Genomic DNA, 25,723 nt, shown 5'->3' with positions numbered 1-25,723 from the left:
AAAAGAAAAAAGAAAAACAAAAGAAAAAAGGATTGGGTTCTGTATAAGAGGGTGTCCGAAGGAGAAGAATCAGACGTTCGAGGCCAGGCTGGGCAATTTAGAGATTGTCTCAAATTGTTAACTTTTTTTTTTCGGGTGTGGGGATGGAACCCAGGGGCTACATCCACTGCCCTATTTTTGATTCTTTATTTTGAAACCGAGTCTCACTGAGTTGCAAAGGGCCTCACTAAGTAGCTGAGGCTGTCCTCGAACCGTGATCCTCTGGTCTCAGCCTCCCAAATGCTGGGGTTACAAGCGTGCGCCACCACGCCCGGCTTCAAACTGTTAAATTTTTATTTATTTGTAGTATTGGGGATTGAACCCAGAGGCATTCTACCTCCAAGCGACACCCCCAGCCATTTTTTTTATTCTTTTTTTTTGGTGGTACTGGGGGTGGAACCCAGAGGTTTTCTACCTCCGGGCTATACTCCCAGACCTTTTTTATATTTTATTTGGAAACAGGGTCTCACTAAGTTGCCGAGAGCCTCACTAAGTAGCTGAGGCTGGCTTCGAACCTGTGCGATCATCCTATCTCAGCCGCCCAAGCGCGGGGATTACAAGCGTGGGCCACCACGCCCGGCTTTATTCTTTATTTTGAAACAGGGTCTCACTCAGTTGCGAAGGGCCTCGCCGTTTGCGAACCGCTATCCTCCTGTCTCAGCCTCTCAAATGCTGGGATTCCAAGCATGTGCCACCACGCCCAGCTAAGTCTATTTGCTGAAGATGTTCTCGAACCTGTATTCCTCCTGCTATGGCCCAAGTACTGAGGTTACAGGCGTGCATCACCGCGCCTGGCTAAAGAGCTGGGGAGCCGGGCGTGGTGGCGCACGCTTATAATCCCTGCTCTTGGGAGGCTGAAACAGGGTGCGAAGCCAGCCTCAGCTACTGAGTGAGGCTCTCAGCAACTTAGTGAGACCCTGTTTCCAAATAAAGTATAAAATAGGTGTGGGAGTGCAGCCTGGAGGTAGAAAGGCCCTGGTTTCCACCTCCGGTAACACACACACAAATAAAATAAAAAGAGCTGGGCAAAGGGGACATAACCCAAATTATTTCTTTTAAGGAGACCTGTCCCTTTGCAGGCCCGGGCACGCAGGCGCGGGCGGGGACCTGGACCCCCGCCTCGCTCAGCTTCTCTGCGGACCTTCGAGAACGCCCGGCGCAATCGCCCACGACGCACACCCTTTCCTCCCTGGCCCCGCTCGCCGTGCTACCTTCTGAAACAGGGTCTAGGTCCTGGGTGCGGACCGCTCTGAGCCTTACGCCCCCCGCCACGTCATAAGCCGCCACCTGTACCACGGAACACCCCGAAAATCAGTAGAAAAACCACTCTACAGCCCTCCGGACGCTGCCGCGCAGGGCACCCAACTCTCGCGGGAACTCGCACGGAAGCGCCCGCACCTTCTTTGGTGCCACTGGCAACCGAGGAGGAAGTTCCGGGGAGCCGCAGCGCGCAGGCGCGACACGCCACCTCGCGCCAGCGCGCCGTCAGTGCGCAGGCGCGCCGGCCGCTCTCTTTTCTGCTCTCCCTTCTCCTTCTGTCCAGACGTCTGGCCAGCGGGTCTTATGTCGCGCCGGGCCCTCCGGAGGCTGAGGGGGGAACAGCGCGGCCAGGAGCCCCTCGAGCCCGGCGCCCTGCAGTTTGTCTTCCGTGATGACGATGACACGGAAGAAGAAGGACCAAAACGGGGGTCGGGTGGCCGGCGCCCCGGGGCCGCAGGAAAAGAGGGCGTCCAAGTCAACAACCGGTTCGAGCTGGTGAGGCGCCGGGCTACCTGTGGGGATGGGGGCGGGGCTGACGGCGCGGGAGGGCGGGGTGCGCGTAAAGCTGAGTCTCGGCTGCGGCGGAGTGGGCGAGGCCGTGATGTCAGGGCTGGGCCGGGGTGACGGGGCCGCGCTGCAGCCGAGCGGGCGGGGCCATGACGTCAGAGGCCGGCCCGAGGCGAGGGGTCTGAGGCCGGGCGGGACGCGTGGGGGCGTGGCCGCGTCGTTCGGGGCGGGGCCTAGGGACGGGGTGTGGAGCTGTCAAAGGGCAGAGTGAAGTGACTGGGCTGCGGTAGAGAGGGTAGGGCCGTGACGTCAGGGGGAGGGACTTCGGCCGGAGTGGGTGGGGCTACGGCAGCCCGCGGCAGATATGAAGGGGGAGGACAGAGTGGCTTTAAGGGTGGGGCCATGTAATGAGATTTACTGCAGTGGGGAGGGCGGGGCTTCGGTTAGGTGGATGGGGCAGTGTGGGGTGAGTGGGGCGGCGATCACGGGATGGGAGATAGGCCTGCGGGAATCAGGGAAGGTATGGTCATGACATCAAGGATGGGGTCGGGCAGCAGGGACAGTGCCGCGTGAGGGGTTCCCCCTACAAGCTGGAGGGTAGGCCCTGAAGTCCAAGGTCTTGGTTTAGTGTTGGCAGAGTGGGTGAAACTGGGCTTGGGCTACAGTGGACAGGCTAGGCTGTGACGTCAAGGAGGAAGACTTTATATCCCTGGGACTTGAGTGGGCTTTCTTGGTTTCATGGTTGGACATCTCCTAAGCCTAGAACTTGCAAGGCCTTAACAAGCACTTCAGTTCACTCTTTACAATACCCTGCCTATCTATCGCAGGACGTCCTGTCTTGCTCATCACTGTCTCCTTGCAGCAGGTGTCTGGCACAGGAAAGGAACACACCAGTCCTGTTGGGTCGTATGATGTTTTCTCTTTAGCCCTGGCCTTCATCTCTAGTTTGTATATGTGTGGGTTCTGTGGTTTCTCCCATCTCCCTGTGCCGGCAGCGTGTCTTGTTTTGTTGCATCCCTGCCCTGCCTGACACATAGTAGGGCTTCTTTGGTCATTTGCTGAATGAGTGAACAAATAGTAACGGATCTGCAGGTTTACCATCCTCTGTAAGCTATTACTCAGGCTTGCAGTTGTCCCAACTTTTGTTCATGTGTGTACAGTACTGGATTGAGTCAAGGGGCATTTTACCTCTGAGCTACACCCCCAGGCAATTTTATTGTTCATTATTTTGAAGAGGGTCTCACTGAATTGCAGAGGGCCTAAGTTTCTGATGCTGGCCAGGAACCTGCAGTCTTCCTGTTTCAGCCTCCCAGATACTGAGATTATAGGTGTGTGCTACCATACTTGGCTTTTTTTAAACAGGATCTCACAAAGTAGTGGAGGACCTCCCTAAGTTGCTGATACTGGCTCTGAACCTCAATCCTCCTGTCTCAGCCTTCCAGGTACTGGAATTACAAGTGTGTACCACCACACCCAGCTCGCCCTTAACTTTTTGTCAATTTGGCAAGTTAAAAGGCCCATAGTCACTGGGCGTGGTGGTGCACACTTGTAATCTCAGTGCTTGGGAGGCTGAGACAGGAGGATTGCACAGGTTCAAAGCCAGACTCCTTAGTGGAGCTCTCAACAATTTAGTGAGACCCTGTTTCCAAATACAATGTAAAAATAGGTCTGGGAGTGTAGCTCGGGGGTAGAAAGCCCCTGGGTTCCATCCCTAGTACCACACACACACACACACACAAAAAAAAGGCCCATACTCAGCATTTGGGAGGCTGAGACAGGAGGATCGGAGTTCGAGGACAGTCTCATCTACCACTTAGCGAGGCCCTTTGCAACTCAGTGAGACCCTGTTTCAAAATAATAAAATATCAGGCCGGGGGTGTAGCTCAGAGGTAGATTGCCCCTGGGTTCTATCCCCAGTGCCGCCAAAAAAAAAAAAAAAAAAAGCCCCATACCAAGGTGGGCGAGATGATGCATATTTGTAATCCCAGCACTTGGAAGGCTGAGACAGGAGGATCTGGGTTCACGGCCAGCCCACTGCAACTTGGTGAGACTCTGTTTCAAAATAAAGAATAAAAATAGGGCAGGGGATGTAGCTTGGAGGTCAAATGGCCTTGGGTTCCATCCCCAGACCCACAAAAATTAAAATAAATAATAAATTTAAAAAATAGGGCTGGGGCGTAGCTTGGAGGCAGAATGCCCCTGGGTTCAATTCTCAGTACTGAGGGGAAAAAAAAAAAAGGAAAGAAAGAGGCCTATACCAAAGACATTGGGGAGTATAGGAATTGTCCTAAGACAGTTTGGGAATTTGGTTTTAGAGATTATAGACTTTACTTCTCCTTTAGTCTGGGGGGCTAAGTCCTCTTTTTTGAAATCTTGTATTCTCTATCAGCCTCTGATTCTTAGCCTGAAAGTATCCCCCACCCATTTCTTGCAAGTTCTTTCTAACTTTTTTTTTGTGTGTGTGGGTCTGGGAATGGAAACCAGGGGCATTCCACCTCTGAGCTACACCCCTGCCCTATCTTTTTTTTTTTTTTTTTTTTTTTTTGGTGGTACTGGGGTTCCTGGAAACTCTTCTACCTCCGGGCTACACTCCCAGACCTATTTTTTTTTTTTATATTTTTTATTTGGAAACAGGGTCTCTTAAGCCAGCAGGGCTGGCTTTGAACCAACAAGATCCTCCTGTCTCCGCCTCCCAAGTGCGGGGATTACAAGCATGCGCCACCACGCCCGGCTCCCTGCTCTATTTTTTATTCTTTCTTTTGAAACAGGGCCTCACTAAGTAGCTGAGGCTGGCCGCGAACCGTGATCTTCCGGTCTCAGTCTACTGAATGCTGGGATTACAAGCGTCTGCCACCACGCCCGGCTTCTTTATAACTTTTTTATTATGGAAAATTAGCATGTGCCAAAATAGGGTGTCCAACTGCTCATGTGTACACCCCAGTCCCACAGTTCTGGACGCCTGGCTAGGCCGCTTCCCCAACGTTCTGTTTGTTTGGTTTTTGTGGTGGGGTGGAACCCAGGGCCTTCTACCTCCGGCTACACTCCCAGACCTATTTATACTTTATTTGGAAACAGGGTCTCACTAAGTTGCTGAGAGACTCACTCCGTAGCTGAGGCTGGCTTCGAACCTGCGCGATCCTCCTGTCTCAGCCTCCCAAGCGCGGGGATTACAAGTGTGCGCCACCACGCCCGGCTCTTTCCTAATGTTTTTATTTTTACTCCATTCTCTCCATGAAATGATTTCAAATTAGATCTCATTCATCACATCATTTGCCCTTAAATTCCCAGTCATGTTTCTGACTTCTTTCAGGATGTACCACTTTTCATCCCATCACAATGCTTAAGAGGCTGGAGTTAGTTTGTGTTGAAGTCAGTTACTTTCAAAACTGTTTTGTTAGCCGGGCGTGGTGGCACACACTTGTAATCCCAGCATTCGGGAGGCTGAGACAGGAGGATCGCAGGTTTGCAGCCAGCCTCAGCTACTTTGTGAGGTCCTTTGCAACTCAGTGAGACCCTATTTCAAGTAAAACAATAAAAAATGGGGCTAGGGGTGTAGCTTGGAGGTAGAATACCCTTGTGTTCAGTCCCCAGTACCGCACAAAAAAGGGAGAGGTGGGGGTAGAGGTGCCTAGGGTGATGAGAAAGCACGTGTGCTCTTGTATATGAATGGAAGCAATGACATGTATATGAACTGTATAGAATCACTCAGGGTAGAGGACACTGCTCAGGGCTTGGTGCTTGTGTGCCCTTCTGCTTGCTTGCTTTTGCAGTGCTTGGGATTGAACCCAGGGTTTTATGTATGTTAAGTATGCGCTACCATTGAGCTACAACTCCAACCCCCTGTGTGCTGAGGGGGTATTAATACCACCAGCTCAGGCCTCCCTTCTGTCTCTGGATTCACGTATGGCCTCAATATCTGTCTCCTTAGATGTCTTTCTGTGTTTAGATGCCAACTGATCTGAGTGCCTTGGTCCCTGACCTGCTCCTCAGCCTTCCTTTTCTCTTGAAGGCCTCTATTCTTGTTGCCAAGGCTAGCCTGGTCTCTTGGCACCTACCAGACCATTGGGAAGTTCTGTGGTGGCTCCAGGTGCATGAAGAACATGACCATTCCTTCCTGGTCTCTGCTGCTGCTCTTATTCCTCTCTATTCTGTTCTGAATGTACATATCACAGCCTGGCCCAGGCTTGCCCAGCAGGCCCAGACAGCTCTCCCTCCTCATCTTTCTGATATTGATTGCTCTGCTCCAGCTATGCTGACCTCCCCTTTTCTGACCACTCTGTCTGCAGTTTCCTTTGCTCAAATTTGAACACATAGCTTTCTCCTTATTTTCCCACAGGTTTTGCTCCAATGTCATCCTCCCAGATGTGCTTACACTTATAGTCTGATTAAATTACAGCCACAAAGCTGGGTGTGATGCTGCATGCCTGTAATCCCAGTACCTGGGAGGCTGAGACAGGATTGTCCTTTGAGGCCAGCCTCAGCAACTGAGCAAGGCCCCTAGCAACTTAGTGAGATCTTGTTTTAAAATATAAAAGGGCCAGGTTTAGTGGCACATGCATGTAGCCCCAGTACTTGGTAGTCTAAAAGAGGAGGGTCACAGGTTCGAGACCAGCCTCAGCAACTTTACGAGCCCCTGTTTCAAAATAAAAAATAAGAGGCTGGGCATGGTAGCACACGTTTGTAATCCCCGCACTTGGGAGGCTGAGACAGGTGATCGTGCAGGTTCGAAGCCAGCCTCAGCTACTGAGTGAGGCTCTCAGCAACTTAGCCAGACCCTGTTTCCAAATAAAATATAAAATAGGTATGGGAGTGTAGCTTGGAGGTAGAAAGCCTCTGGGTTCTATCCCCAGTACCACCAAAGGGAAAAATAAAGGGCTGAGGGTATAGCTCAAAGGTGCTGCCAAAAAAAAGCGACTTGAACATCTGTCCGAAAAGCAACCTACCAGGGATCCCGAGGTCCCACTGCACTGTGTTTGTTATCAGGGGAGCTTGCGGTTGGGTGGCCTTGCTGCCTTCCCTTCCTCAAGTGCCTGCCTTCAGCAGCAGGAGGAAGAGCACTAGTATTGGCTGTGCTCTCTGTTTTCATTTCTGCATTTGGGTGGTACTTGATAAATGGAGATGCATCCTAATTTGGGAGATTCTTCATGCTGTCATTTGAAGAGAGATCCCGTACAGCCACATGGGGTCCCAGCTTTCTGTGGGGCTCACTAGCTGAACCAGAGCTTGTTCAGAAGCTCGGAACTCTGCCATGTGCATGGGCAGATAACCTCCCTCCACTGCCTCACCCTGGTGCTACTCTTAAGTTCTCGCCATGTCGTCCTCCAGTACCAGGGATTGAACCTAACACTGGGCTCCGTCCCAGCCCGTTTTACTTCTTATCTTGAGACAAGGTCTCACTAAGGTGCTTAGGCTAACCTGGAACTTGGGATCCTCTTGCCTCAGCCTCCAGGTAGCTAGGATTGCAAGCATGTGGCACGTGCCTTGCAAGTCCTGTTTTCACTTGTTGGCATCACCATGCATACTGTGATTCATGTGCAGTAACACCCTTGTTTCCCTGCAACTTGTTTTCCAGATAAACATCGAGGACCTTGAGAATGACTCTGTGGTGAATGGAGAGAGGTCTGACTGTGCGCTAGCAGACACTGTGGCCCCTGAGAACAAAGGAGAAGCTCGGTGTGCAGATCCAGAGCCCAAGCAAGATGGAGATGTGGCCACGGCAGCGCCTCCAGAGCAGGTACGGGCCGCGTGCTGACATGAGGGGGTGTGCAGGGGAGGGCCCCGGGCGCAGCCACACGCAGCTCAGAGCTATAACTTTCTGAGTTGATTTGTTAATTGCCTGGTTGCCCAAAAATTCCTTTGTAGCCCTGATGCCATTTGCATAGAGATCATTAAAATCAATGGTGGCAAGCCCAGCACCGTGGCACACACCTGTAATCCCAGGACTTGCAAGACTGAGACAGGAGGGTCGCAAGTTCCAGGCCAGCCTCAGCAACATATTGAGACCGTTTCAAAATTAAAAATGAACTCAGGGGTGTATTCATTTCGAGTCACCCCCTCATGCCATTTTGGCATGGGGCTGTATTTCTATTTTCTGTATTTCTATCTTTCTAATAAACTTCAACAACAACAAAAAAATGAACTCAGGTGTGGTGGCCCACACTTGTAATTCCAGCATTTGGGAGGCTGAGACGGGAGGATCACGGTTCAAGGACAGCCTCAGCTACTACTTAGTGCAGCTCTTTGGAATTTCAGTGAGACCGTGTTTCAAAATAAAGAATAAAAAATAGGACTGAGGGTGTAGCTTGGAGGTAGAATGCCTCTGGGTTCCATCCTCAGTACCGAAAAAATAAAAATAAAAATTTAAAATTAAAAGCATTAGGGGAGCTGGGCTCAGTGGTTCATGCTTATAATCCCAGTACTTGGTAAGCTGAAACAGGAAGATCACAGGTTAGAAGCCTACCTGAGCAACTTAGCAACACCCTCAGCAACCTAGCAAGAGCTTGTTTCAAAATAAAAATAAGCTGGGCATGGTGGCACACGCTTGTAATCCCTGCATTTGGGAGGCTGAGACAGAAGGGTCACAGTTCATGGACAGCCTCAGCTACTTAGTGAGGCCCTTTGCAACTCAGTGAGACCCTGTTTCAAAATAAAGAATAAAAAAATAGGGCTGGGAGTATAGCTCAGAGGTAGAGTGCCCCTGGGTTCCATCCCCCAGTACCACACACACAAAAAAAAAATAAAATAAATAAATAAATAAATAATAAAGTATGGGAAGCCGGGCATGGTGGCGCATGCTTGTAATCCCCACGCTTGGGAGGCTGAGACAGGAGGATCGCACATGTTCGAAGCCAGCCTCAGCTATTTAGTGAGGCTCTCAGCAACTTAGTGAGATCCTGTTTCCAAATAAAATATAAATAGGTCTGGGAGTATAGCCCTGAGGTAGAAAGCCTCTGGGTTCCACCCCCAGTACCACCAAAAAAAAAAAAGTATGGGGAGTTTGAAGGTAGAATGCCCCTGTATTCAATCTCTAGAACCAAAAAAAGAAAAGAGGAAAGACTAGGAGTGGAGCACAGAGGCAAATGTTTCTTTTTTATTTCTATTTTTTATACTTGGTATTGAACCTAAGGGAATTCTACCTCTAGGCTAAGCTATTCCCTCAGCCCCCCTTTTTTTCCTTTTTAACTTTGAAACGGGGTCTCACTAAATTACTGAGGCTGGCCTTGAACCTTCCAAACACTTGTCTTAGCCTCCTGAATACTGGGATTACTGGTGTGTGCCACCATACCCAACTGAGTTCAGTGCTCCTGAGTTCAGTCTCCAGTACCAAGACAAACCAAACAGTGGATGCCACACACAGGGTCCTGAACTTGCCTGTTGTGCTTCAGGGGCCTCTGTACCCACTTGGAACAGCCTTTGGATGAAGCTGGGGTCCTGAGGGTTCTCAAGGAGCCTTTGTGCTTTCTTGGAAGGAGGGACGTGGTGCAGGTGTGGGGGCCGCAGGACAGGAGGGCATGGGTATGTGGCAGCCTGGGCCAGCACCTCAAAAGGGAAGCGTGAGCCAGGCCATGGCAACCCCACAGGAGCTGTGACAGGTGATTCTTGCTGGGGGAATGAAATAGAGTTGAAAAGACCTTCAAGACTTGCAGGAAGGTATCAGGCACTGCTTAGCTGAAGAGCAGGTGGCCTTGCTGCTCTAGTTCTCAGCTTTTAGGGTTTTACTTCTCTTTCCACTGATTAAAACATCATCTCTTATTAGTGTAATGCAAGTGTCAAGCTCCGAAAGAAGAAAAAGAAGCAGAAAAATAAGAAAAACACCATGGGAGAAACCTCGGTATGTGGTCAGACCTGACAATTCCCTCTGTGTTCCTCAGCGTGGTGCTGGAAGAAGTTTATTTTTACTTGATATTTGATTTCTCCCCTTTAGGAATGTAACTAATCAAAATTCAGGGGGAAAGAAAAGGAAGAATCACACAGATCTTCTGGTTTGCTTTTCTCTTTGGACTCCATGTTGCACTGTCCATGCTCCACTTCCCATCCCTCTGCATCCAGCTCTTGCCCACCGCCTTTGTCCACTCCCAGTAGATTAAATGGGTGGTCCACCCTGAGTCTATATTTCCATGTTTGCTTTACTCCTCATCTCATTCTGTTTGTCCTGAAAAGAAATCGTAGCATCGTTACTGTTCAGGTGGACTCATGAGTCTCAATTACATTTACCTGAAGAAGCAAGGTCACCTATAAGAGAAGAAATGTGAGCCAGGGGTGTCTGCCTATAGTCCCAGTACTTAGAAGGTAGAGACAGGAGGATTGCAGGTTCAAAGTCAGCCTCAGCAACTTAGTGAAACCCTGTTTCCAAGTAAAAAATAAAATATGATTATTAAGAGTTTTAGCAGCCGGGCGTGGTGGCGCACGCTTGTAATCCCAGCATTCGGGAGGCTGAGACCTGGAGGATCGTGGTTCGCGGACAGCCTCAGCTACTTAGTGAGGCCTCTGCAACTCAGTGAAACCTGGTTTCAAAATAAAGAATAAAAAATAGGGCAGGGGACATAGCTTGGAGGTCAAATGCCCCTGAGTTCCATCCCCAGACCCGCAAAAAAAAAAAAAAGAGTTTTAGCCTGGAGATAGAAGGCCCCCAGCTCCACCCCTATTACCACAAAAAAGAAGGAAGGAGTAAGGGAAAGGAAAGGAGAGGAAATATGATCTCTGGCCCTCTGGTTCTGTGATTCTGTCTGTTCTGAGCTTCTGCTTATAAGATATTTCCTCTTCTTTCTGAATTTACTTGGGTGTTTGAATTACATTGTTTTATAAAAGTAGGTAAAAAGTAATTTTTTTCAGATTAAATCACCTGTAATCGATTGTTACCTTTGAAGTAGAGGCTGTGTGCTGATGGGCATTTTGTCTGGGTGCTTTTAGGAAAATGGGATGGAAGATATCGATCGCATTTTAGAGAGGATCGAGGACAGCAGTGGCTTCAGCCGCCCAGGGCCCCCTCCACTGAGCTCCAGGAGGCACGTCCTGTATGTGGAGCACAGGTACAGTTCCCACTGCATGGACGGGAAGAAGCCATTGGAAAAAAAAAGAATGCTTGTTATCTTTATCTAAAAGTTGTAAGGGTTTGCTCTGTTTTGTGTTTTGCAGTGCTGGGGATGGAACCCAGGGGCTTTCTACCTCTGGGCTACACTCCCAGACCTGTTTTATTTGGAAACAGGTCTCACTAAGTTGCTGAGAGCCTCACTAAGTAGGCTGTATTAGAAGCATGTGCTACAAATCTGTCTTGAGGTGGTGCTTTTTTTACAGTACTGAGGATTGAACCCAGGGGCATTCTACCTCCAAGCTAAACCCCCAGCCCTACTTTTTATTCTTGTGTGTGGGGGGGTACTGGAGATGGAACCTAGGGGCATTCTACCTCCAAGATACACTCCCACACTCTCAGCCCTATTTTTTATTTTGGAACAGGGTCTCACTGAGTTGCAAAGGGCCGCTCTAAGTAGCTTAGGCTGTCTGTGAACCGCGATCCTCCTGCCTCAGCCTCCCAAATGCCAGGATTACAAGCATGTGCCACCATGCCCAGTAGGGGTGGTGCTTTTAAATGATGTAAGCCAGCCGGGCGTGGTGGCGCACGCTTGGGAGGCTGAGACAGGAGGATCTCATGAGTTCGAAGCCAGCCTCAGCTACTTAGTGAGGCTCTCAGCAACTTAGTGAGACCCTGTTCCCAAATAAAATATATGAAAAGGTCTGGGAGTATAGCCCAGAGGTAGAAAGCTTCTGGGTTCCACTCCCAGTACCACAAAAAAAAAAAAAAAAGATGTAAGCCAGAGCCGGGCATGGTGGTGCACGCTTGTAATCCTGGCATTTGGGAGGCTGAGGCAGGAGGATCGTGGTTCACAGACAGCCTAAGCTACTCAGTGAGACTCTGTTTCAAAATAAAGAATAAAATAGGGCTAGGGGAAGGATATCTTGGAGGTTCCATCCCCAGTACCGCAAAAAATAAGTAAATAAATTGATGTGAGCCAGCTGGATATAGTAGAACACACCTGTAAACCCAGTACTTGGGAGGCTGAGACAGGAGAATTGAAGGTTTGAGGACAGTTTTCAGCAACTTAGTGAGGCTCTCAGCAACTTAGCAAGACCTTGTTTCCAAATAAATAGGGCTGGGATATAGCCCAGAGGTATTAGGCTCCTGGGTTCCACCTCCAGTACTACCAAATGAATGAATGAATGAATGACGTAGGCCTGGCCGGGCATGGTGTCATTCTCCTGGATTTCCAGTATTTAGGAGGCTAAAACAGGATCTCAGTTCAAGGTCAGCCTCAGCAACTTAGTGACACCCTGTTTCAAAATGAAAAAATAAAAAAAGCCAGGCTTGGCACATGCTTATAATTCCAGCATTTGGGAGGCTGAGGCAGGAGGATTGCGGCTTGAGGACGGCCTCAGCTACTACTTAGTGAGGCCCTTTGCGACTCAGTGAGACCCTGTTTCAAATTAAAGAATAAAAAATAGGGCTGGGAGTTATAGCTCAGAGGTAGAATGCCTCTGGGTTTCATCCTCAGTACCGCAAAAACAAGGGGGTGGGGGGCTGGCAGTGTGGCTCAGAGGCAGAATGCTTCTGGGTTTAATTCCCAGTACCAAAAAAAAACCCCTAAGAAAACAAAAAGAAAGATGGGGAAGGGAGAGAGGGACGGAAAAGGAAGTGGGCTGAAAGTGGCCTGTCAAGTCAAAATCACTGTTCTCCTTGGTAGAGTCTTATGTGGTTTGCAAAAGTGACCAGAGTCATTGTAGGGGACAGGATTTAATTTTTTTTCTAAACTTAATTCTCTAGACACTTGAATCCAGACACAGAACTGAAAAGGTATTTTGGTGCTCGAGCAATCCTGGGGGAACAAAGGTAAGGCTCATCCTAGCTGCGTCCTCTAAGTCATTCTACTCTCTAGACTCTTGGGTGGGAGTGTTCTTGAAGCCATTGGAAACCCTGGGGAGAACATTCAGTGCCATGGTGGACAAAAGAAACCCTTAGAATTGGGTCTGAAATGAGTCCCAGGACATGGTTGGTGGAGGCTAGTGATGTCCAGGGTGGTCATCTGTCCTCATGCTGCCCTCTCCAGGATGTGAAGCTGTGTTTAGCATTTATTTATTTATTTTGAAGCAAGGTCTCACTGAGGTGCAAAGGGCCTCACTAAGTAGCTGAGGTTGTCCTCAAACTGCAATATCCTGTCTCCGTCTCCAAGATGCTGGAGATTACAAGCGTGTGCCACCATGCCTGGCTTTATTTTAATGTCCTTTATGTGGTGGGATTGAATCCATGGCCTTGCACATGCTAGGCAAATGTTGTACCACTGAGCTATGCCCCTAGCCCCTTTTGTGTGTGTGTGTGTGTGGGGGGGGTATTGGGGACACCCTGGGAAACCAGGGGCATTTTACCTTTGAGCTACACCTCTGGCCCTATTTTTTATTCTTTATTTTGAACAGGGTCTCATTAAGTTGCAAAGGGCCTCATGAAGTAGCTGAGACTATCTGCAAATCTTCGATCCTCCTGTTTCAGCCTCCCAAATGCTGAGATTAAGATTACAAATGTGTGCCACCACGCCCAGCTTCTTTACTTTTTTTGTGTGTGTGTGTGTGATATTGGGGTGGAACACAGGGGCTTTCTAGCTCTGGGCTACACTCCCAGACATATTTTATATTTTTATTTGGAAACAGGGTCTCACTAAATTGCTGAGAGCCTCACTAAGTAACTGAGGTTGGCCGAACCTGTGCGATCCTCCTGTCTCAGCCTCCCAAGCGCAGGGATTATAAGAGTCCGCTACCATGCCCGGCTTCTTTTTTTTTTTTTTGCAGGTTTGGGGATGGAACCCAGGGGCATTTGACCTCCGAGCTACACCTCCTGCCCTATTTTTTTTATTCTTTATTTTGAAACAGGGTTTCACTAAGTTGCGGAGGGCCTCACTAAGTAGCTGAGGCTGTACAGGAATCGTGATCCTCTGGTCTCAGCCTTCCGAATGCTAAGATTACAAGCATGCACCACCACACCCGGCTCCTGGCTTCTTTACTTTTATTTTTTTGAGGGTCTGGGGATAGAACCCAAGGGCATTCAACCTCCGAGTTACACCCCCTGCCATGTTTTTTTATTCTTTATTTTGAAGCAGAGTCACACTAAGTTGCAGAGGGCCTCACTAAGTGGCTGAGGCTGTCCGCGAACCATGATCCTTCAGTCTCAGCCTCCCAAATGCTGGAATTACAAGCGTGCGCCACCACGCCCAGCTCCCGGCTTCTTTAGCTATTTTTGAGATGGGATCTTGCTATGTTGCCCAGTCTAATCCCAGATTCACTTGTAAGGGTAAGTGCTCCTCCCTACTTTGCCTCCCAAATAGTTGGAACTATAGGCATACATAACCATGCCTGGCTCTTTTGTTATCTTTTAAACTATTCACTTTTATAGTATTATGCTTTTAGTTATATTTACTTCTTCAAAAATTTAAGTTCTAGGCAGATGTGGTGGTACACACCTATTATCCCAGTATTTGGGAGGCTGAGACAGGACGATTGCAGGTTTGAGACCAGGCTCAGCAACTTAGTGAGACCCTGTTTCAAATAGAACCTCAGAGGTAGAACAACCCTAGGTTCAGTCCCTAGTACCACACACACACACAAAATTAAGTCCTACCAAAAGACTTCCACTGAGAAGCCATGGTTCCCTCATGGTCATCTCAGGATCTCTGCGTTCCCTGTGTCTTGCTCCTTCAGAGGATGGTGACTCCTGCTATGACACAGGGCACTGACATCCCTCCTCTCCACAGGCCCCGCCCCCTGGACACCTGCCGACCTCAGGGTCTTTGGACCCTCCCTCTCTGCCTCTGCCTTGCTGCTCCGCCAGCATGGGTGCCGTACACGCAGCTCCTTGCCCGTGTGGGCCTGGCCCTTCCCAGGGTGCTGGGGCTTGGAGCATCTTGGAATCTGTTAAGTCTCCTTTTTGCTCCCTACAAGTTCCTGCCTTCAGATTGTGTCCATATTTTCATAACAAATGCTTTTCTCCTGCAGTTCTTGACTCTTTGGGGGAAGAGAAACATGGTATTGATATTTTGTCCTATTCTTTCCCTTTTTTTTTTTTTTTTTTTTTGGTGGTACTAGAGATGGAACCCAGGGGCCTTCTGCCTCCAGGCTACACTTCCAGACCTATTTCTTCTTATTTATTTTTGTGGTACTGGGGGTAGAACCTAGGTGCTTTTCTACCTCCGGGCTATACTCCCAGACCTATTTCTTTAATACTTTATTTGGAAAAAGGGTCTCACTAAGATGCTGAGACCCTCACTAAGTAGCTGAGGCTGGCTTTGAACCTGTGCGATCCTCTTGTCTCAGCCTCCCAAGCACTGGGATTATAAGTGTGAGCCACCATGCCTGGCTTGCCACCACACCTAGCTCTTATGTTTTATTTAGAAACCTATAATCCTCCTGTCTCAGCCTCCCAAGTTCTGGGATTATAAGCATGTGCCACCACGCCTGGTTGTTTTTTTCTTGTTCTTGACAGTTCAATTCCTTATTCCTTCTTTTTTGTTTTGCTTTAATGAAATAGTACGGATTGTCTAAAATGCATAGAAAATAATGTATAGACATCCACATGTCTATCACTCAGCTCAGACACGCCCTCACTGAAGTAAAGAAGCCTTTCTCTGAAGCTGGCCATAGTAGAGCATGCCTACAATCCTAGTACCTGGGAGGCTGAGACAGAAGGATTGAGATTTAAGACCAGCCTTAGCACTTAGCGAGACTCCCAGCACCTGTCAAGACCCTGTTTTACAACAAACAAACAAATAAACAAAAAAGGCTAGATGTGTAGCGTGGAGGTAGAATGCCCCTGAGTTCAGTCTCCTGTATCAGAAAAGAAAAGAAAAGAAAAGAGAGAAAGAAAGAAAGAAAGGAAGAAAGAAAGCAAAGCTTTCCCCTGCCTGCTGAGACACACCACTGGCAGGGGAGGGATGTGGGTCTTGTGGGCAGAGACACCCTAGTAACTGCTCAGAGCACTCGCTGAGGGCAGGTGGCATCTCAGTGTAGTTCTGGGAGTGTTTCATTGTCTGGAGTGCATGGCGTCTGCAGGGAGCTGGGCTTCCCTCTCCTGTTGGCCTCAGTGTGCCTCTCATGCTCATTTTCTTTGAGAAGTTTTTCAGTGATCTCTAGTTTTCTTTATTGTTACCATTTCCTCCTATCCGAAACCTTGTCAGAGCTGGGCGTGGTGGGCACGCTTGTAATCCCAGCATTCGGGAGGCTGAGACAGGAGGATCAGTTTGCAGGCAGTCTCAGCTACTTAGTGAGGCCCTTTGCAACTCAGTGAGACCGGTTTCAAAATAAAGAATAAAAATAGGGCTGGGGGTGTAGCTCGGAGGTAGAATGCCCCTGGGTTCCATCCCCAAATCAAAAAAAAAAAAAAAAAACTTTGTTGTCAGCTGGGCGTGGTGGCGCACACTTGTAATTCCAGTACTTGGGAGGCTGAGACAGGAGGATCACAGGTTCGAGGCCAACCTCAGCAATTTAGTGAGGCTCTTTGCAACTTAGACCTGTTTAAAAATAAAATAGGGCTGGGGATGTAGCTCAGAGGTAAAATGCTCCTGGGTTCAATCACCAGTACACACACACACATATATAAGCAAAAAAAAAACCACTTTGTTATCAGTTGGCATTATGGCACATATCTGTAATCCCAGCTACTCAGAAGCAAGAAGAGCATGAGTTCAAGGCTAGCCTGGGTAACTTAGTGAGATCCGATCAAAATAAAAGGAGCTGGGGATGTAGCTAGGTCATAGAGTGTCCCTAGGTTCAGTTCCCAGTACCAAAAAATAAAATAAAATCTAACCCTAACCCACCAGAGGCTCACCTTCATCCACTGTGCTCTGCCACAGCCAGGGAACATTTTGTACCCTGCCTGACCCTTGGAAAGCCAGCTTGTTTGTGTCTGTGTGACACCAGTGGGCCTGGGCCCCTTATTTTAGGGTTTCACTTTTGGTTCCCTTTTGCCCAACTGTTGAGCTTCATCTCCCCGTTCTCTTTCTCCAGTGGTGTGAGCCATCGCTCCCATCAGCAGCACTGTCTCTTAGCGTGTAGGCTGCTGCTCCTGTTTCTCCCAAGAGCCCTCCTTGCCTGCTGTTCTCCCAGAGTTCCTGTGGGGTTTAGGCAGTGAAGTCTGGGTGTCCATGACTTTGTCCATTTCTTCCCAGGCCACGGCAGAGACAGCGTGTATATCCGAAGTGTACGTGGTTGACAAACCCTAAGAGCACCTGGCCCCGGTACAGCAAACCAGGTGAGTCTTCATCTTGTTGCAGCTAGTATCAGAGCCTCTTGGGCCGGCCTCACCACCATCTGTGCCAGGCCCATGTGCAGCATGGAATATTTTTGAGGGCTTAAGCACACTAGGTCAGGCCCTGGGGTCTCTGGGCACAGAGTATTAGACACAGTCTGTTTTTGCCCGACGTTTTTGGTACTGGGGATTGAACCCTGGGGGATTGATTCTACCTCTGAGCTACACCCCCAGTGTTATCTTATTTTTCGTTTTGAAATAGGGTCTCACTACGTTGCATAGGGCCTCGCTAAATTGCTGCTGAGCCTGGCTGCAAACCTGTGATTCCTCTCTCCGCCTCCCAAATACTAGGATTATAGATGTGTGCCATCAACCCAGCTTACTTTTTTTTTTTTCTTGAAATGTGATCTCGCTAAGTTACTGAGGGTCTGAGTTGCTGAGACTGGCCTCACACCTGTCTACTGTCTTAGCTTCAGGGGCATTCTACCCCTTTTTATTTTTACTTTGAACCAGGGTCTCACTGGGTTGCTGAAGCTGTCCTCAAATCTGTGATCCTTCTAACTCAGCTTCCCAAGTAATAGGGTCACAAGTGTGTGCCACCACGCCCGGCTCAGCTAACGGCACTCTTCTGTGCTTTTCTTTTTCTTTTTTGCAACGCTAAGGATGGAATCCAGGGCCTCATATGTACTTGGAAGATGCTCTACCGCTTAGCTATATTACTGGCCCTCAAGTTCATTTTTATTTTTTTATTTTTATTTTTATTTTTTTTACTGGGGTGGAACCCAGGGGCTTTCTACCTCCAGGCTATACTCCCAGACCTATTTTATACTTTATTTGGAAACTGGGTCTCACTAAGTTGCTGAGAGCCTCACTAAGTAGCTGAGGCTGGCTTCGAACCTGTGTGATCCTCCTGTCTCAGCCTCCCAAGTGCAGGGACAAGCATGCGCCACCACACCTGGCTTCAAGTTACTTTATTTTATTTTTTTTGGTGGTGCTGGGGGTGGAACCCAGAGGCTTCCTACCTCCGGGCTATACTCCCAGACCTATTTTATAGTTTTATTTGGAAACAGGGTCTCACTAAGTTGCTGAGAGCCTCACTAAGTAGCTGAGGCTGGGTTCAAACCTGTGCGATCCTCCTGTCTCAGCCTCCCAAGCGCGGGGATTACAAGCGTGCGCCACCACGCCCAGCTTTCCAACTTAATTTTTAAAGTAAAATAATTTTATGCTTTATTGCAAACTATCAAGTGCACGTAATTCAGCAGCAGTGCAGAGAGGCATAGAGTATCTCCCTTGGGGCATTTGGCCGCAGTGTAGAGGCGCCAGAGAGCCCTGTACGTGGTTGGCCTGGAGGACCTGAGGGAAACACCGTGGGAGCAGAGGTGTGTGGACCTGACCCCTGTTATCCCTGCCACAGCCCCAGTCCCCCACCTCCCCACTCCTGTGGAATTCTATAAGAGTCTCTTGTACCCTCAAGGTATGCTCAGAAGTTGGGGGCCTTTATATTTGGAAAAGAACCAAACCTGGGGCCTTGTAGGTCTTTTTTGTTTCTGCCAGACCCCTCGCCCTCCTAGCAGAAACACAGGAGCATGAATGCAGGGGCCATTGGCCATGTGCTCCTGCAGGCCTGGAGCCTTGGGTAGTGCTGTTACAGAGTAGCTAAGGAGGCACTGAGGGCAGGTGGCATTTCAGTGTAGTTCTGGGAGTGTTTCAAGTTACCAGAGGAAAAGGACTGTCCTTACAACACCAGACACAGGCAGCAGAGAGAAAGGATGTCTCGTCACGGGCTGTAAATCACGTTGCCCCTGAAGCTGCGCTGTGCTCACTGCATGCCCCGCCATGTCTGTCCCTCACAGCTACTCTGTATATTCCCCACCAGGCCCAGCCTGCCATAGTGTTTTCCAGCCAGACGGAGTGACTGGGTGGGTCTGGGTGGGTCCTGTGGTGATCTCATCCCTGCTATCCCCAGGCCTCGAGCTTATCCTGGGATATCTTATGCTCCATTCCCACTCTGAGCTGGATCTGAGTTCTGCAGGGAAGTGTGTCTGTTAGTATAGAAAGCTGAAGCAGACCAGGCGTGGTGGCGCACACTTGTAATCATAGTACTTGGGAGCCTGAGACAGGAGGATTGCAACAGGTTCACAGCCTGCCTCACTACTTAGTGAGGTCTCCACAGCTTAGACCCTATTTCAAAATAAAGAATAAAAAATAGAGTTGGGGTGTAGCTCGGAGGTGGAATGCCCCTGGGTTCCATCCCTAGTACCACAAAGAAATATTAAAAAAAAAAGAAAGCCAAAGCAGTAGCAGTTTCTGGTGCAGCCCAAGCAAGTGGTGGGAAGTAGGTCCCAGGTGTTCTGGGAGAGCGCTCGGCAGGCACCACCTGAGGTGTGGAGGTTCCAGCCCTACACCTGGGTGATCTTCATGAGTGCCGCTCAGGTTGAGTGTGTCAGTATCACAGAACCCTTGCCAAGAACAACCTGAGGGTGTGTGGCTGTGCTTGGAGTTGCTGTGCCCTGCATAGCCCCAGCACACCCTCCCTGAGCACTCTTTCTTCACAGGTCTGTCAATGCGGCTGCTGGAATCAAAAAAAGGCCTTTCCTTCTTCGCATTTGAGCACAGCGAGGAATACCAGCAGGCACAACACAAGTTCCTGGTGGCTGTGGAGTCCATGGAGCCAAACAACATCGTGGTGCGTGAGCCCTGCCATTCCTACGGGGCAGGGCAGAGTCCTGTGTCCGAGCCTGGGTAGGGACTTCTTGTGCAGTGCAGCAGACCCTGGGACCAGAGTAGGGCACATGTGAAGACTAAGCAAAATGAAGTCCTCTATGCTCGGCCTCGAGCCACGCCGTCTCCACGTCCCCGCACCGGGGGCCGCGTGTAGAAGCGCTGTGGTTCTTCTCAGGCTCTGTGTTTGCCTCCAGCTCAGCTGACACAACAGGGAGCCCTCAGATTCTCTGGCCCCCTGCAGCTGCCCCATCTGCCATCGAGGCCTGTGTCCACTGGCCTCATACTCAAGGCATGCTTGGTCTGTGATCACTGAGGGCCAGAAGGAGCTCATCCTCTGTGCCCCAAGTCTAGCCAATCCTGGACCAGCTTGCTGCTGGCTTTCCATGTGGGAAAAGAGGACTGCTTGTCCCCATCCCTTTCTGGAGACATGGAGAGCCACAGTGGTCCTGGCTGGGGCAGGCTAGTTCTCACTTCCCTCCTGAACCAGGCGAGAGGCTCGGTGCGTAGCAGTGCATCCCCTGGGCAGGGAGGGAGTCGTGACTGTCATCCTGGTGGTGATTTCTCCCAGTGTGGGCAGGGTCTGCTTCCCTCCAGGGTGTGCCCTGCCAGGCTTCTCCTGCAACCTTCCTTCAGGGCTGCCTTCCATTTTGGTAGGTTCTGCTCCAGACAAGCCCCTATCACGTTGACTCGCTCCTGCAGCTCAGTGATGCCTGCCGCTTTCAAGAGGACCAGGAGATGGCACGAGACTTAATAGGTGAGACACACCTGTCCCTACCTCTCCAGGAGCAGCTCCAGCCGGGAAGGCAGCGACCTTGCTGGGGGCACCTTAAAACAGAACTCGCATAGCATAGAGCTCAGCTATGGGTCACTAAGAACCAGTGAGCACAGTCCATTCTAGAGCATTTCCATCTCCCAAGAAGGAAGCCTGGCCCGTCAGCCATCCTCCCCAGGCCGTGGACCTGCTGACTTGGTCTCTGTCGCTGTGGATTTGCCTGCCGCAGAGGCTTCACGTAAACAGAGGCATGTAGCATGTGGTCTTTACCGTGATGCTTTCATGGCCCGTTATTGTAGCAGGTACCAGACCTTCATCCCTGTTTGTGGCTAACTAATATTCCATCTGTGAATAGTTCACATTGTATTCTCATCAGTTGGTGGATACTTGGGCTATCTTTTGGCTATCATGAATAGTGCTACCATGAACATGTGTGTGCAGGTTTTGCATAGGTGCACATTTGCATTACATGCTTAAACATGTTCAGTGTTGACAGATTGTCAGTCATACCTCCTGCTATTTGAAGGCGTTTCCACCTCAGACTCACAAGTTCTGTGGTTACAGCAAACTCAGAGAGGCATCAGGGATCCTGGGAGGTCCCACTGGCACCCTCTGTGTTTCAAGGTCCCAGTTAGGGGATCTCCTTCCTTCCAGAACTTTCCTTGTCTTGAGCCGGGGGGGATGTAGTCACCATGCAGTGGCCGTGATGCCTGCTCTGGTGTTTCTGTGGCCCACAGAGAGAGCACTGTACAGCCTGGAGTGTGCCTTCCACCCCTTGTTCAGTCTCACCAGCGGGACTTGCCGGCTAGATTACCGCAGACCTGAGAACAGGTGAGTGGGCCGTCTGGAGAGGCTCCTGGGAGCATCTTGTAGAGGCAGTGCCTCCTCCCTCCCTCCCGGCAGTGAGGGTGCTGGAGGTGCTCCTCCTGGGAGCATCTTGTAGAGGCAGTGCCTCCTCCTCCCTCCTGGCAGTGAGGTGCTGGAGGTGCTCCTCCTGGGAGCATCTTGTAGAGGCAGTGCCTCCTCCCTCCCTCCCGGCAGTGAGGTGCTGGAGGTGCTCCTCCTGGGAGCATCTTGTAGAGGCAGTGCCTCCTCCCTCCCTCCTGGCAGTGAGGGTGCTGTAGGTGCTCAGAGGTCCCACGAGTAGCTGTCGGGTTCCTTGGCGAGCAGGTGGCCTGAGACTCTCTTTTAGGCGTACCAGACCCCTGCAGGTCCAAGAGCTCTCCAGCCTGGATGCGCTCAGAGTCGGGCATTGGATTGGCCCAGGATCAGATCTGCTAGGTCAGAAGCTAGCCTGACAAGCACCTCAGTATGATGAGACCTGAATCCCCTGTATGCTTGGTGAAGGTTTCTTCTCAGTGAGGTCAGCGTACTTCAGTGTGCCCATCAAATCAGCACTCGGGCAGACACAGCCTGGCCTGAGCGGTCACACGGGCAGTGTGCTCTGTTCTGACCTCCCTCTGGCATCATAGTCAGACCTGGATGGCTGCAGTGGTCTCCCTGCTGCCCTGTGCGGGCCCTTGTGGGGGATCCGTCCATGAACTTCTCTGGCCCTCTCTGCTCAGCCTTGCGCTCACAGCCACAACTCTGCCCACTGCACGGCTTGTCTGCACTGTGTGCTGGGTCTAGATTTTCTCCACTGCTTTCCTCTGTTGCTTTTGTCTTTTCTAGTTAAACTTTGTTTGTTTGTTTTTTGGCGGTACTGGGGATTGAACCCAGCCACGGGCATTCCTCCTCCAAACTACACCCCCAGCCCTATTTTTTATTCTTTTATTTTGAAACTGGGTCTCACTGAGATGCAAAGGGCCTCACGATCCTCCTGTCTCAGCCTCCCAGATGCTGGGATTACAAGTGTGCACCACCACACTCAGTAAAGAAAAATATTTTAAACTCTTAAATAACAAGGAGAACATGAAGGCTCTCTCCAGACACAGACATTCACAGACACTATCTTCGGCCACGTAGAAAATGCTGAGAGTCAGAGGGCAGAGATGCTTTGGTGAGCTCTGCTGCTTTGCTCTGGCTGTAACCCTCGTGGGACTTGTTTGGATCTAGGAGCTTCTACCTGGCCCTCTACAAGCAGATGAACTTCCTGGAGAAGCGAGGCTGCCCGCGCACCGCGCTGGAGTACTGTAAGCTCATTCTGAGGTGAGTGTCTGCTGGGGCCATACCATCAAAAGCAGCGGCAGGCCCAGGGCCCACGGCTGACACCTCCCTCTGCTCTCCTTTGCTCTTCGCTCACCATGCTGCCCCGGAAGCCTTGAGCCGGATGAGGACCCGCTGTGCATGCTGCTGCTTATTGACCACCTGGCCTTACGGGCCCGAAACTACGAGTATTTGATCCGCCTCTTCCAAGAGTGGGAGGTAGGTGTGAGCCGGCACTGACCTGTGGAGCAGGTCGGTGTCTCCCTCACCTTTCACAGTTTGGCACTGTGTATACCTAGGCAGTTTTGTGGAAAGCAGTAAGAATGTGGGGAAGCCAGGATGGACCCCAAAGCTCTCCCGCCTCTCTCCCGCCCTTGGCTCCACCAAGCTTCTGAGAGGATGGTCCTGAAGCACGCACACACACCTGCACACGTGTGCGTGAGGGACGGTGGTGCTGGTAATACTGAAAGGCTCGGAACATCACAGAACGCCTCGTGTCGGTGCAGTAGGGTGCAGTCACGAGGCAAGGGAGGGGTGTGTGGGGCCGACACAGGAATGCTGTGTGCACCGTCAGGCCCGCGTCCCGAGCATGGTGTGACTGTCCTTCAGAGATGCTCGTTAGGCCTCTGCATGTTATAATCAGTCGCATATGCCTGTGTACATGCAAGTGAAGGGCAGCTTGGTGCCATGCCAGCTACCGTGAGTATAGGGTACACATCGGTCTCCACCCTTGGCACCAGAAGAGAATATAAACTGTTTGCTGATAACTGATAGAGGGAGCCATGTGAAGCGACAGTTCAGGTATATTGGGTTAGATACGATGTGTTAAGATTAGTTTTACCTTTCTATTTTGTACTAGGCATTGAACATGGGTATTCTACCTCGAGCTCTACCCCCAGCCCTATTTTATTTTTAATTTTGAATCAGGGGCTCTCTTAAGTTGCTGAGGTCTTGCTAAGTTGCTGAGGCTGGCCTTGAACCTGAATCCTTCTGTCTCAGCCTCCCAAGTATTGAGATTACAGGCATGCGCCACCATGCCTGGCTAGTTTTACCCTTTATAATGCAGCTACTAGAAAATGTAAATGGACACACAGGCCTTGTGCTTGTTCCCTGTCGCAGGAAAGGGAGGGGCGACAAGCCTTTACTCTGTCCATGTCTGTGCTTGAACTTTTTCATAGCACATTTATCACATATAATAAAAAATAGGTAAATCATTTAAAATTACATAACCCTTGAATAAGAGCTCATGAAACAGCTGCAAGAAACCCAAGGGACTCTCCAGGAATGGGGCCACAGAACGTTCATGATGGTTTATAAGGCTACAGTACTCTATTAAGACAGTGGTTTTGTTTTAATAGAAAAAATTTAGTGTTCGCGTGTTTATTACATACATGCTAAGGGAAGGGCAAGAAGAATACTTGAAAGTGGTAGTGGACTCGTGTGGGCTGGGGTCTAGAGTCGAGTCTTGCCTCGCCAACTCCACTCCCTGCGCTTTCTGCATCAGTGGGGCTGCCTGTCTGCCAGAGCTGAGCCCTGGCAGGCTGGGCATCCCATTCACTGGTGCGTCCTATTTGGCATATTTCCTACTGTCCTGTGTCATTTTGTCTTCTCTACACATAGGAAATTCCCCCAGACAGAAATCTGTTCTCTTTGTGCAGGTTAGAGGTGCCCTCCTGAACTCGGCCAGCAGTACGGTTCACCCGGTGGCACCGGGGCATCTGGAAACTTTGCAAAGCTCGTCTTCATGGACATGAGGCTTCACCCTTTGTTTCTTTGTCCATTGTAGGCTCATCGGAACCTTTCCCAGCTCCCAAATTTTGCCTTCTCAGTTCCGCTGGCTTATTTCCTGCTGAGTCAGCAAACAGATCTCCCCCCGAATGAGCTCAGCTCCACCAGGGAGAAGGCCTCCCTTTTGATCCAGCAGGCCCTCACCATGTTCCCTGGAGGTGGGTGACAGCTCCTCTTCCTGGTGCAGAGTCTGGATCCCAGGCCTCCCCTGCACTTACAGGAAAATACTTGCTCTAACCAGCCTGAAATCCTACCGTAGTTAACAGGCATCCACTTCGGTGAGCTTACTGTGTGCCTGGCCAGCTGTGAGAGGGCAGCAGGGGAGACATGAATGTACCGGCCTCTGTGGAGTGCAGTTGTAAGGCAGCAGAGGACTGGGCAACTAACTGAAAGAGACAGTGTATTAGACAGTGTTTGGCGCTAGGGAGAGAAGCAGGAGGGTCTGGCGAGGCCTGGGGCCCGGTGCAGAGGGTATGGACCAGTAACAGCCTCAAGCAACAAAGAGAAGGGCTCTGCTGCCCTTCTCCTGACCTCCCACAGACACAGGCCTGGTGCTTCTACTGGCACACAGAGCAGGCACATGGCGCTGCTGCCCTTGCGAAAGGTGGGGTGATTGACTCCCCCAGCGACATGCACAGAGCAGCTCCTTAAGACGGGGTGCCTTCCCTGTGTGGGTGGTAGAGCCCTTCTGGGAATTCCCAGAATCAGCTCTGCTTTGCTGGTTCAAAGGGTGCCTAGGGATCTGACCAAGCCCCAGGGAGCCCCACAGCATGGGATTGGAACCACCCCAGCACGGGTAGAAGTGTGCCCACCTGTATTCCTGAGGCTTCATCAGGAATACATCCTAAGCTGGGTGTGGTGGCGCACGCTGTAATCCCAGTACTTTGGAGGCTGAGAGAGGAGGATTGCAGGTTCAAAGCCAGCCTTGACAACAAGGCCCTACAATTTAGCGAGACCCAGTTTTGAAATAAGATAATCAGGCGGCAGGTTTAACTCAGAGGTAGAATGCTTCTGGGCTCAATCACCCCCACCCCCACCCACACACACAAAGAATATATCCTGCCGGGCATGGTGGTGCACGCTTGTAATCTCGGTACGTTCAAGGCTAGTCTCAGCAACTTGTGATGCCTTCTACATCAAAATAAAGAATAAAAATATAGGCTGGGGATAGCTAAGAGAACTCCCCTGGGTTCCATCCTCAATAAAAC

General features: G+C 50.2%; 1 protein-coding gene across 2 annotated transcripts in view; it reads left to right on the top strand.

Annotated features, from left to right (window-relative positions):
* Nucleotides 1-1,602: 1,602 nt before the first annotated feature.
* Nucleotides 1,603-25,723, top strand: part of TCF25 (TCF25 ribosome quality control complex subunit) — a gene marked incomplete at both ends in the record, with an annotated part of 33,021 nt that continues 8,900 nt past the window's right edge. Inside the window, 12 exons of one of the 2 annotated variants that reach the window (XM_080704041.1) lie at nucleotides 1,603-1,794; nucleotides 7,379-7,540; nucleotides 9,563-9,637; nucleotides 10,717-10,835; nucleotides 12,623-12,688; nucleotides 17,007-17,089; nucleotides 19,642-19,772; nucleotides 20,465-20,564; nucleotides 21,320-21,413; nucleotides 22,638-22,730; nucleotides 22,841-22,946; nucleotides 24,514-24,673. In XM_080704041.1, the coding sequence (XP_080560167.1) occupies nucleotides 1,603-1,794; nucleotides 7,379-7,540; nucleotides 9,563-9,637; nucleotides 10,717-10,835; nucleotides 12,623-12,688; nucleotides 17,007-17,089; nucleotides 19,642-19,772; nucleotides 20,465-20,564; nucleotides 21,320-21,413; nucleotides 22,638-22,730; nucleotides 22,841-22,946; nucleotides 24,514-24,673 (1,381 nt within the window). The remainder of the gene's footprint in view (nucleotides 1,795-7,378; nucleotides 7,541-9,562; nucleotides 9,638-10,716; nucleotides 10,836-12,622; nucleotides 12,689-17,006; nucleotides 17,090-19,641; nucleotides 19,773-20,464; nucleotides 20,565-21,319; nucleotides 21,414-22,637; nucleotides 22,731-22,840; nucleotides 22,947-24,513; nucleotides 24,674-25,723) is intronic. The other variant, XM_080704042.1, reaches the window with a different exon arrangement.

This window comes from Muscardinus avellanarius (assembly GCF_963383645.1).
Source record: "Muscardinus avellanarius genome assembly, chromosome: 10".
NCBI lineage: Eukaryota > Metazoa > Chordata > Mammalia > Rodentia > Gliridae > Muscardinus > Muscardinus avellanarius.
This window is presented reverse-complemented; position numbering and strand designations above follow the sequence as displayed.